General features: G+C 36.9%; 1 protein-coding gene across 1 annotated transcript in view; it reads right to left on the reverse strand.

Moving 5' to 3' along the window:
* Positions 1–7225: 7225 nt before the first annotated feature.
* LOC115236795 (synapsin) overlaps positions 7226–13905 on the reverse strand; it is a 54664-nt gene continuing 47984 nt past the window's right edge. Inside the window, exons 7-10 of the mRNA XM_029809486.1 lie at positions 10876–11081; positions 10436–10700; positions 10099–10345; positions 7226–9237 (exon numbers count right to left, since the gene is read on the reverse strand). Coding sequence (XP_029665346.1) covers positions 9059–9237; positions 10099–10345; positions 10436–10700; positions 10876–11081 — 897 coding nt within the window. The 3' untranslated portion in view covers positions 7226–9058. The remainder of the gene's footprint in view (positions 9238–10098; positions 10346–10435; positions 10701–10875; positions 11082–13905) is intronic.

The following is a 13905-nucleotide window of genomic DNA, read 5'->3' on the forward strand; positions in this document are numbered from 1 at the left end:
CGTCCTTTAATTTCCTTCTTTCATTCCATTCGCTCTCCCATTCGTTTTCAACGCTCAGAACTCGTTCCGTTGATTCGTTGTCCTCTCAATGACCACTAAAAATACGCTTGTGACCTTAAGTACCGTTGAAAGTTTATCATTAAAAAGTAACGCGCCGATTCTCGCTGTGCCGTTGGCGATTTCTCCAATTGTGGAGGAAAATCTTACCGATTTACATTCTCATCGATCTTGTTCATGAAATCAGAGAATCGAACTTTTTTATTTCTCATTTTAAATCACATAATATTGAATCAAATCTGATTATTTCGTGAATTATTGATTATTATTAATTATTGATTATTTCGAAGAAATTTTGTGATACCGACTTTGATATAATTATGTAAAGATATTCACTTTTAGATTTTTTTTTTTTTTTTTTTTTTAGATTGATGGACCTTCTAAATATGTAGAAACGCGAAAGAGTATAATAAATGTGTTACAGAAATATTTACATATTTACGAAATTACTTTATTTATATTATGAGGGATATCCAACATGTGTGTATTAATTTAAAAAATGTAATTATAATGTTTCGAAATTTATTAAATTTAATTATTAAAATCTGTAAAATGTTTAAAATTTATGAGAATACAGGTTCCATTAAATTTCTGTAATCGGGACAGAAAGAGTCGCTATACATTCAGACCATTTTGAAACTGGTACACCTTGCATTTTTTTTCTATCGCACTCCAATTCATCACGAACGAATAATCTTTTCGTATCGTCATCCATTACAACTCAATCTCTTTTTCTTTTTTTTATAGACATGTGTGTGAATGGGTATCATACATGTGGCTAGCACGCATTGAAATCAAGGAGGTAATGCGACGGTATTAGGCTGCAACGTATATACTCGTCGCGCCTACATACCTACTGCTATTATCGTTACTTTTCTCGCAAGTTTACCGTCCGAGTTTAACATTAAATTCGTACACACAGAGATACGTACTGAGTATTATCAAGAAACGAGCCGTCGTGTAATCGGGGGTAAATCGATGATGCGTACTCTATCCTCTATTGGCCTGCCACAGCTCAGAAATAAAGATGACCGTTGGAAACGCGTCTTATGAATTCACGCTTTCGTTGTAAATCACTTATAAAGTTACAGACTTTGGTGTTTTGGGCGGCCACAATATTATATAACGTTGATCGAGCATTTAAATTCTTAAAATAGTTCTCGAACACAAAAATGCGAACGCATTCATTTCTCCGTTTCCTCAAGTATCGAGATTTCAACGTTTCCGAAAGCGTAACAATATAATCCGATTATTCATTGTTAACTTGACAGTAGTCGCATGGAGTCTTATCATGAGCCGTTCTTATAAACGTTAGTTAAAGTGTGAACTCTAAAGTTATTGCAAGTAAATCCCAATTAAGTAACTTTAACTAATGTTATAAGAATGATCTCAGTAATTTAATTTATCTCGAACGAGATAACTTGCTTCCCATCTACAATCAGATATTTTTGTTAATCTTAAGACGCTGGTTTTAATATATAATAAATACATCTAGCTATTCCATTGTATATATATATATATATATATATATATATTCGTTGGAGGGAAGAAGGTGAGGGGAAAATACAAGGATTGTAATGGACTCCATGCCACTACTGCTTGGCTAAAACAAACAGAAGAGAAGGAAATGAGGCACCGAAGTTCAGCGATCGCGCACCGCCAAGATGATATGTACGTAAGAGATTTCTCCTCGATGTACAGTGACGAATGCTCAGAAAGCACAGTGAAGGATATACGTATATAAGAGCATTACATAAAGTCTACCGAGAGGCGCGAAACACACGCGAATCGTAACTTATTGCACGATCCTCTCGCGATAATCGGAGGATCGTCGAGATTGTGAGGATGGGAATGAGGGGTAGGAGGTGAGAGACTTATGGTTCGTCAGTAAGCTGGCGTTCCCTCGCACGAAGACGGGAACGCGACTCAACTGTATATGCACAATGATCGATATTACGAAGATCACTAATTTACAACTGGAAATGGCGCATTGATGAGTTTCCCGAATGGTATTACACATAGTTTACCGTACATAATTCAGAACTCTCTTCGTGTAACCGCATTATTATAAATCTTGCGTATCGCACGAATGTATTTTGCGCTACCTAAAGGATGCTGGCACAGTTGTAATACTTTGAAGACTGCGGTCCTGCGAGAATAATGTTCACAACACGAAGATAAGTGTCATTCCGGCTGAAAAGTGCCGGAGGTCATCAGAAACGAAATTACGGAGAATTCTCTCATTAATGCGATTTTATATGAAATATAGTATGCGTGTGTGTGCTGTATATATACGCACATATACATATATATTTTATGCGAGATCGCGCTGAGACCGAACTTTATGTACGGCAAGGAAAAACGGTATCTATTATTTGTGAAGACTGCGGTCCTGCGAGAATATTCCGGCTGTCTACTCGTAGGCTCTCGGTCCTACGAGTCATTCCGGCTGAAAAGTGCCGGAGGTCATCAGAAACGAAATTACGGAGAATTCTCTCATTAATGCGATTTTATATGAAATATAGTATGCGTGTGTGTGCTGTATATATACGCACATATACATATATATTTTATGCGAGATCGCGCTGAGACCGAACTTTATGTACGGCAAGGAAAAACGGTATCTATTATTTGTTTATTACTCGTGGGCGCAATCATCTATACACAGCAACACGATCACTAATCTACAGATATTGCTGGTGCATTATTACTTGGTAGCTACGGTGCAATCGGTGCGTAAACGAAAATAAGAAATGCTGCCTGCCGCTCACGACACTACACAGTCATGATCATAACTAAACATACCACTGGATAACGCTTCGATAAGTTATGATCCAAGCAACGAAATGCCCGATGCTGTATTGCTAGTCAAGATCGGCGTGCAATCGTTCGAACGATCACTTCGCGACGAATCGTAGATCTTCGGGTTTGTTATATTGAAACCAAATATCGAAAATTATTCTTGAAATACTGCAAGTATGATAGAAGATAAGAAAATTTATATTTTTAATATATGTAATCAAATTATATCAATATTTTGAAAACTTAGATTATTAATCACAATTAATTTTTATGAAAGATAATTATATTTTTTTTTTTATTTTACACAAAACTTGACGGAAAATCTGATTAATATTGTTTAAAAAAAAAAAGAAATAAAATTAACGCTTATTGATTATGTTAGAGTTTATCGAGAAAAACGATCGATCGAACAAAATGCGCGCGAAAAGTTTTCTTTTATACAGACAATCCCGAGGATCACAGTCACAAGGATTTCTCCGTACAAGCGAATCCTAACTCTATCCACTCTATCGCCTGAAATCGATGTCGATGATTTGACTAGGCTGTGCGTGGACGCATGCGTTGCCGCTTCTAGTTCCTATGTTATCTAGTGCCTAGACTCGCACCCCTGAGATATTCTTCATCAGTAACCGCGTCTACGCATCCAGTGTTGATCGATTGACCTCCGCGTAGTGACGTGATTATGATTGTTTGATTGCTCTTCTCCGTACCGTGGCGTCAGCTCTGAAAAACGGAACCAGAGATCTGTGCGCCGAGTGTTAAACTGTGCAGTCTTTGCTTCCCTGTTTAACCTTGATTGCGCAAATTTCTGCTCTTATCGCGAAACTTGCTAAAATTTTAAGTAATTTTTCCAATGTGAAGAAAAACGGTGAAAAGGAATATTCTAATATATGAATTAGACAGTCAATATTTTTAAGGATACGTTTACAGAAATATAATTATTGAACTATTTAATGAGAAAGATTACTTATTAAAGGCTAAAACATTTTTGTTTCGCTTACACGAGATCTGCTGCTTCAAATATTCAGTTCGCAACGCACGGAAGACATTTTATCATTATATATTGCAAAATCGAAAACACTGTTAGAATCGCAATTTTATATTCCCGCGAAAATTTATATATACAACCACTTATTTATATAACGCATTCTTGATCTTGAAAATGCATAGATGTTGTAACGAATGTAAGCTTGGACGGCGCGCGCGCTTCTCCGCTGCGGCGAAGATCAATGAAGAAACAGTGTGTCTCAGCGAATATACAAATGGAATGAGATTGAGATTCATAAAAAAGTACAAACAATAGATCACGCGGTAAAGTGCAATGCCTGCCTCAAAATACCGTTGTCTATATCTACGTAATCCGTCAACGTTCGTTGCATTAACCAGCATTGTCGTCGTAATTCTTGCCTTTCAAAAATTAGTTTTATCCGTTTTAAAACTTGTCAACCGTCTTTCGCGAACGATGTGATACGAAGGACACTTTAGTGTCAAGGCACATGAAAATCAAACCGTCAATTATTTATTACTTATGCAGTTAGACAACCGCGAAAAAGACACGACGAAACCGTATATAATGTAAGATTTCCGTTATATATAGAGTTTTCCAAAAATGAGATTATACTTTCAAATAAATTCACATTCTCTTTGCTCTCTTCTCGTCAGTGGATTAAGAGTTACGCTCTTCTTCTCTTCTTTTTTTATATATTTATATCAATTGATCACATTAATTGATATTTCTCGAATCTTTTATCAACATTTAGCAACTATGTTTTTTCTTCAGCGAAGTTCAGATTTTTCACATTTGTTAAATTGCAAATGTTGAGCTTTCCTTTTTCCAGAGCTGAAACCACGGTCGATTATTTTCCGGTTTTCTTTCATTAGTCTTATATTAAGTTAAATCCGATTATTCGCTGAAAATTACCTTTCTCCGTACTGTACTCCGCGTAGCTACGTTTAACTGATACACTTCGCCGGTACATTATATTCAGCCTGTTTACTTGCGTATATGTATATATTTGCAGATTTATGTATCGCAATATTATTTTCTTCCACGTTGTATGCAATCGAATACCCGTTCTAGTCAAATTACTTTTCGATCGATCCTTCCGTTTCTCGCGCCAAGATCCAACGCATATGCGAATTCGCATGACTTCTTAATGCTAATAAAAAACATAGCGACTAAATTTTCGTGAATTTTCCATCGACGGCGCGTTTGTCTTATGCAATTTTGACGACAGCTCGCGATGTGTGAAAATTGAAGACTGCGGTCCTGCGAGAATAATGTTCACAACACGAAGATAAGTGTCATTCCGGCTGAAAAGTGCCGGAGGTCATCAGAAACGAAATTACGGAGAATTCTCTCATTAATGCGATTTTATATGAAATATAGTATGCGTGTGTGTGCTGTATATATACGCACATATACATATATATTTTATGCGAGATCGCGCTGAGACCGAACTTTATGTACGGCAAGGAAAAACGGTATCTATTATTTGTTTATTACTCGTGGGCGCAATCATCTATACACAGCAACACGATCACTAATCTACAGATATTGCTGGTGCATTATTACTTGGTAGCTACGGTGCAATCGGTGCGTAAACGAAAATAAGAAATGCTGCCTGCCGCTCACGACACTACACAGTCATGATCATAACTAAACATACCACTGGATAACGCTTCGATAAGTTATGATCCAAGCAACGAAATGCCCGATGCTGTATTGCTAGTCAAGATCGGCGTGCAATCGTTCGAACGATCACTTCGCGACGAATCGTAGATCTTCGGGTTTGTTATATTGAAACCAAATATCGAAAATTATTCTTGAAATACTGCAAGTATGATAGAAGATAAGAAAATTTATATTTTTAATATATGTAATCAAATTATATCAATATTTTGAAAACTTAGATTATTAATCACAATTAATTTTTATGAAAGATAATTATATTTTTTTTTTTATTTTACACAAAACTTGACGGAAAATCTGATTAATATTGTTTAAAAAAAAAAAGAAATAAAATTAACGCTTATTGATTATGTTAGAGTTTATCGAGAAAAACGATCGATCGAACAAAATGCGCGCGAAAAGTTTTCTTTTATACAGACAATCCCGAGGATCACAGTCACAAGGATTTCTCCGTACAAGCGAATCCTAACTCTATCCACTCTATCGCCTGAAATCGATGTCGATGATTTGACTAGGCTGTGCGTGGACGCACGCGTTGCCGCTTCTAGTTCCTATGTTATCTAGTGCCTAGACTCGCACCCCTGAGATATTCTTCATCAGTAACCGCGTCTACGCATCCAGTGTTGATCGATTGACCTCCGCGTAGTGACGTGATTATGATTGTTTGATTGCTCTTCTCCGTACCGTGGCGTCAGCTCTGAAAAACGGAACCAGAGATCTGTGCGCCGAGTGTTAAACTGTGCAGTCTTTGCTTCCCTGTTTAACCTTGATTGCGCAAATTTCTGCTCTTATCGCGAAACTTGCTAAAATTTTAAGTAATTTTTCCAATGTGAAGAAAAACGGTGAAAAGGAATATTCTAATATATGAATTAGACAGTCAATATTTTTAAGGATACGTTTACAGAAATATAATTATTGAACTATTTAATGAGAAAGATTACTTATTAAAGGCTAAAACATTTTTGTTTCGCTTACACGAGATCTGCTGCTTCAAATATTCAGTTCGCAACGCACGGAAGACATTTTATCATTATATATTGCAAAATCGAAAACACTGTTAGAATCGCAATTTTATATTCCCGCGAAAATTTATATATACAACCACTTATTTATATAACGCATTCTTGATCTTGAAAATGCATAGATGTTGTAACGAATGTAAGCTTGGACGGCGCGCGCGCTTCTCCGCTGCGGCGAAGATCAATGAAGAAACAGTGTGTCTCAGCGAATATACAAATGGAATGAGATTGAGATTCATAAAAAAGTACAAACAATAGATCACGCGGTAAAGTGCAATGCCTGTCTCAAAATACCGTTGTCTATATCTACGTAATCCGTCAACGTTCGTTGCATTAACCAGCATTGTCGTCGTAATTCTTGCCTTTCAAAAATTAGTTTTATCCGTTTTAAAACTTGTCAACCGTCTTTCGCGAACGATGTGATACGAAGGACACTTTAGTGTCAAGGCACATGAAAATCAAACCGTCAATTATTTATTACTTATGCAGTTAGACAACCGCGAAAAAGACACGACGAAACCGTATATAATGTAAGATTTCCGTTATATATAGAGTTTTCCAAAAATGAGATTATACTTTCAAATAAATTCACATTCTCTTTGCTCTCTTCTCGTCAGTGGATTAAGAGTTACGCTCTTCTTTTCTCCTTTTTTTATATATTTATATCAATTGATCACATTAATTGATATTTCTCGAATCTTTTATCAACATTTAGCAACTATGTTTTTTCTTCAGCGAAGTTCAGATTTTTCACATTTGTTAAATTGCAAATGTTGAGCTTTCCTTTTTCCAGAGCTGAAACCACGGTCGATTATTTTCCGGTTTTCTTTCATTAGTCTTATATTAAGTTAAATCCGATTATTCGCTGAAAATTACCTTTCTCCGTACTGTACTCCGCGTAGCTACGTTTAACTGATACACTTCGCCGGTACATTATATTCAGCCTGTTTACTTGCGTATATGTATATATTTGCAGATTTATGTATCGGAATATTATTTTCTTCCACGTTGTATGCAATCGAATACCCGTTCTAGTCAAATTATTTTTCGATCGATCCTTCCGTTTCTCGCGCCAAGATCCAACGCATATGCGAATTCGCATGACTTCTTAATGCTAATAAAAAACATAGCGACTAAATTTTCGTGAATTTTCCATCGACGGCGCGTTTGTCTTATGCAATTTTGACGACAGCTCGCGATGTGTGAAAATTTAGGAAAAGAAAGTGTCGCCATTCTTTTTCTCTTTCTCTCTCTCTCGGAATGCGCGATGAATTTTTTTATCGTGAATTCTATATGCGAGATGTTCTCGTCAGAAATTTATTAGCGAATTAATTATATTTTCGACGAGCGATATATATCTCGGTCGATCAATCGCGTGACGAGAGAAAGAACTCGCGGATATGGATCTCGAAAATTCAATTTTTTGTCCGCGATGTCGAGAAACAACCCCCCCCCCTGATTTATCTTAAAAACTACTTGTGCGCTTAAAAGTAGAGACAACTACACATTTGTTTTTCCGACCTATAGTCCTCGATGAAACCAAACGACCGCTCGCAGTCTCGGTTAGCCAAATGTTCAGAATAATGCCCGAATCTCCTCTTTTTTTTGTCGTCTTCGATTATCTCGAATGACGTAGGCGTATGAATATTTTTACAAACACTGCGAGATCGCCCGAAAGACGCCCATTGCCTGCCTTAATTTCTATCTCGCAGTGCCTTTTCCCTTAAATGACAATATGACACACGACGATCCAAACGTTAAGCCTAAAAGTGGGTACTCGAAGTAAAACTGGTTGAGGAGACGCCAGGGGCCTACGGATTGCCTTGCATTTTATGGTGAGAAAGCGCGTTTATATACGGTATACGCGATGCAAATGCTTCACTGGATATCGCGATAGCAAAATTCAACGAACATCAAAGCTGACTATTAAATAAGTTGTCATTTTTTTCGACTGAACTTGCCTAACTTTTATTTAATTCGTGTACACGGATTATATATAGCACTTACTACTTTATTCTCCAATGTATGCATACATATACACGACCATGATTCTCTCAATATACAGGATCTACCTCATTATACAGCGCGTTAGCTTAATAAATCATTGAACGCGGAAAATTCTCATCTTTCGATGTTTCCGCGAAGCACGCAATTATCGTTGCCTATCTCATTTCGCGCTTGGCCTTTAATTTTCCAACAATTTTCTTTGATTAAATTCGAATGATTACTAGTGCACTTTGCGCGGCATGCAATTTCGCGCGAGAGTTTTCTACGACAATCTGCAAATATATAGATATCTACATGTTCCGCGTCATGTACTTTTGCACGATTGGCGCGTCGGGTTTCAATCGTCGCTTTCAAACATGCTTAGGGATCTCCGAAGTAATTCGTGAGTTCGTGTTAGTCTTGCCGACGTATTATCTTTAGCTACCTCAACGCGAGAGCGTTCGACGTCTACGCTCTCGCTACGTCGGCCATATCTCACGGTCTACATGTCCCCAAAAATGCCGGCGAAGGTTTTTCGCAGATTCTTCATCGTGTCCTCGGTGTCCTCGCCCTGGGTCTGCGACTGGCTGCCTTGCCGGTGGAATGGAATCCTGGAGGTCGGTGGTTCCTCGGGACGTCGACCAACGGACGGCGCACTGCTCACCGTGCTCGATTGAGAAGCTGCGAAAATTGATAAAAATTATAAAATTAAATATAGGCGACTTTGAGAGAAACATATAGTGTCATTCGACAAAGAGTAGCAAATCAATATTTGAAAAACATGAGAGCAAATATATATATATATATATATATATATATATATATATATTTTTTTTTTTTATTTTATTAAATTTTATTTTCTGCACTTGGTGTGTGTGTGTGTGTGTGTGTGCATGTGTGACTGTGTACACAGTTACAAATGGATGAGCGAATATATATAAAACATATTCAATAATTTTCACGTATGATTCGTTTCTACATGTTTTGTCCGTAATGTGTTAGACAGTTAATCTATAATTCGTGACAGTAAAAAACTTAACAAAAATTTATAATTTTCGGATGTTTGTATCATGATATATAAAATTAATTACTACATTTACACTTTTTTATTAATCTGGTCTTTAATAACATCTTACAACTACTAACTTTAAATATCGATTAAGTGCTATGTTATACTGGCATACAGCATTAGTCTCATTATAATATTGAAATAAACTAGTATTTACATTTTATATAAGTCAATAGTTAGTATTACATATGTTAATAAACTAGATTAATGGAAGCGTGTAAATGTAATCATAAATAGGGAACTCTTTGTTTCATTGAATTCTATCATAAATTATAAATTATTTAAAGTGAACTTAAAAGAGTACTATATATTTTTTTTTTTTAATTCATCAAATTTCGTTGGCATTAATTATGATTATAACTAACATATAGTTAATTAAGTTCGTCGTATCTATTTTCAATTTTATCACGTGTTTGAGCATTATTTTGACGTTTTATTTTTGGAGAGTAATTTTTGTGAAAAAATATATATACCTTGGGAATCTCGCCGTTGTAACTGATGATGACTGTCCGAGGTAGTGACGTCACCTGATATTAGTGCGGTGGAACCTACGGAACCTAAGCTTCCTATACTAGCCATGGAACCTATACTTCCATGGGATCCCAAAGGTACCGTTGGCGGTGCAGTTCGATCTTCCACTGGACTACCCACCTGGCTAGAACCTGACATCGATCCTCGCGAGGTGGTCTTGGTCAACACGCTCGGTGGTCGACAGTAAACCTGCAGAGATCGTACAAATTATAATTTATACGTAATGAGAGATCGCGATCGCAATCACGAGCACATAATCACTCGCAATCTCGCACGCACCTGCATCTTCGCGGTGACCAGATCCGCGATGTGACGTCGATCCTCTTCCTGGGAATCTCCCATTAAAGACAGCGCGCTGTCGTTGACCTCGATTATATGTTCCCGGCCATCCTTGCCGACCAACAGTTCGATCGCACAGATATCCAATCCCCCGAATAATTGCGCCACGTGATCGATCCATGTGCGGTGTCGCTCGCTCACGGAAAGCTGCTCTAGCATAGCCGAGCCGGTGTTCGATTTCCAGTTGCCGCTTATGCTTTTTCGCCTATAAGAATCAGAGCGGTAAAAGTGTGTACAATTATTTATTCTATAAAATGACGTTGCTAAGTTATTTTGAAATATTCTACGTTGATTTTGGACAATTTTCCTATATATATATCAAACTGTAGACTTTCAAAACATCGAACTTTCTTAATTAATCGATTTTATCACGAACTTACATGAAAGCCTTGTAATTATTTCCGATTTTCTGCACGTGCACATCGTACTTGGTGTCGATGTAAGGTTCCGCCGTGACATAAGTGTTTGCCATAGCCGCCAGCGAAGCGAGATCTAGAAATTCTTGATTTGTTTCCGCACGGGCTTTGCCGGTTCCACTGTGAGCGTGGCCCAGTTTCACCACGACGGGATATCGAGATGCGCTTACCTGCAATCGGAATAGGTAATTGCTTCACGAATTACAAGGGAATAATTAACGTCCTGTCAATTGAGTCTCTCTCTCTCTCTCACTATCTCCCGTCGTAGTAGCCACCGTTTGATTAGCAATGAGATCTTTAATCGCGCGATATATATCGATGCTGAGTCGCTGTTACGTGTTAAAAATATAAACAAAATTTTTAATATTAATCGAATATGTTATATGTGTTACACGTTTTATATGTAAAGCACATGTAGAGAATTTAAAATGACATTACACGTTATATTACACGATATTTTCTTTGACATGTATTTAACATAATTACACAAGAAAGATTTTAATTCGATTCCTATTTCCTCATTATAATATATTGATTACAAACTTTACTTTTTATTTTATTTAATCGTATTAATAAAAAACAAATAAAAAGTAAATGCTTCTCAGGATATCCCGTTACCATAGATAGCTATGGAATCTCTTAGTGATAAAAGAAGAACATAAACGCGAGTGCTTAAGTGCACATGTCACTTGTTGATTTGTATAATGTTTATTAGATTCCTTATTTGTCTCCATATTCTTTTTATCAACCTATCTAGATATTTTCCACATTGCTTTATATGTCTAATTAATTATCATCTTTTATTGCCCGTTAGATCCCACGTAAAATAAAGTTAAGATGCCAAGTATAAAGTTATATCTTTGAATTTTAACATATATTTAGTAAGTAAGTATGCGTGTGACGCTTTTACACTATTATATTTACCATATATTTAATACTAAAATCAAAAATATAATACTCTCTACTAAAATTATAAGATAATATTTTATAAATAAATATATTACCGGCTAGAACGAATATATAAATTATGTTCAGATGTTATGTTTAGAAAAAAAATTATTGCAGAGAGAGAAAGAAAGAGAGAGAGAGAGAGAAATGAGAGATTTAAATAAAAAATCATATATTATGGATTGCAGTTGAGTGTTAAATCCCCAGCGTCATTGTGTATTTCGTGTCGAGTGATTCATTTTTTGGTCCATTTTGTAAGATTAGTCACCGCGCGAACAATGATTTTTTGCCGGAAACAGGATCACCACTAAAGCGACGCGTGCTTTACCGTTAACAATCTGTTTACAAACGGTAGGGGGACGTAAAAGAGGAAGCGGCTGCTTAATATCTTGCCCCCTTGCCAGTTGAGCGGTTGTATCCGGGCCCAATCTCCGACGATACCCGCGATTATTGTACGCCGCGAAAGAGTGCTCAATCTGCTCGTGCGAACGCGCGTATATTCGTGCCGGCACGTGGGTGTAGAAAAGTGCCTTCTGACGATGAGTATCGCTGGAAACGGGTATCTGGTGCTCGCGTTGGCAAAGAAACGATGAACAGCTGCGATCGCGAAAAACAAATCGGGAAAAGTTTGCTATAATAAGGATAACAATTCGACAGAGAAAAGTACAATATTATTATTTAAATATTCATCATGATCGTGACATACGAGAGATGCTATTTATGTCAAATTTGTATCAATAAAAGATGTTTCTCTAAGTCTTGAAAATTTGCATAGAGAACAAAAATTTAATTGCGATGACAAGAGATATGCGAATGTTTTGATCTGGGAGATAATAATAGATGAAGAAAGAGTAAGAAGGGAAGAATAAACGACGAGATGAGGACGAGGTGAAACGGGAAGACCGTCTGATCGAGGGTGGCGACTGCTGCAGCGAAGAGATAGCGAAGAGATCTCGAAGCCGTCAGACGTGACTCTAGGCAACGGATGTAGAGTGCGGTAGGTAAAGTTCTCACCGTGTGAGGATGGAGAACGAGCGAGCGAGAGAGAGACAAACAGAGCAATAGAAGAGTCGAGAGTATAGATGGTATCCGTAGTCAAGACTTGGAGCGAGCTTAGATATAAAGTAGTCTTGAAACGGGCTGATAATTGTAGTGGAATTTCAAGGTGTCCTTCAAGATATCGTCTTTTAAACTGTCTTTTTCTCAATCCTTCTCAAAATAAGGCAGATAGATCGCTTCATAATGGCATCTTTTAAGAATAGCAGATCTTAAGTGCCAAAGGCTTGATCAAGCAAGATCTCGTTCATGAAATTAGAAATGATTTAAGATCATCTTTAAAAGTGAGACGGCCTTCGTGAATTATATTGTCGAGCTCATCTTTGAGAGAAAGATAGAGATTACGTATGAATATGTATGAATATGTTATGAATACGACTATACAAAAGAGGCGAGCAAGTTTTTATCAAGGTATAACATGCACGTAAAACATGTATATTCAAAAGAGTTAAATATCTCTCTCGTGAATTGAAACAATTCACAAAAAAAGGAAATATCTTATAGATAAGCTAGTTTTTTGTGAGCAAACCATTTAAAGTTCTCATTTTTTAAATTCAGAAGATACATTTGATTATTAATTGAAAAAAATATATATTGAAATCTCTCTAAAAATATTATTTCGATCTATAAACCAATTTCTGGGGAAAACATCGTATCGTGTTATATATTCTTCTTCCGTGCTGTTTAAATACATAACAAGAGATGAACGGATTAAATTGAACTGGAGCAAGTATCGATCGCGGAAGACAAGGACGACTGAAAAAAGACGGTGAACATTTCAGAAAGACGGGGACAAGGAGATCATCGGCAAGAATATTGAACGAGGATGGTTGTATATCTCGTCGATGTAGTAACAGAGAGAAGAAACGACAAGGATAGAGAATATACAGGCATCAGAGATCAAGAGAGAAAGAGAGAGGCGGTGAGAAAGAGAATGAACGATGGTAAACGAGAGTGGTGTGTGTACATTCGATGGAGAGGGCAAGAGAG

This window comes from Formica exsecta, unplaced genomic scaffold (genome assembly GCF_003651465.1).
Source record: "Formica exsecta isolate Colony F162 unplaced genomic scaffold, ASM365146v1 scaffold26, whole genome shotgun sequence".
NCBI classification, from domain to species: Eukaryota; Metazoa; Arthropoda; class Insecta; order Hymenoptera; family Formicidae; genus Formica; species Formica exsecta.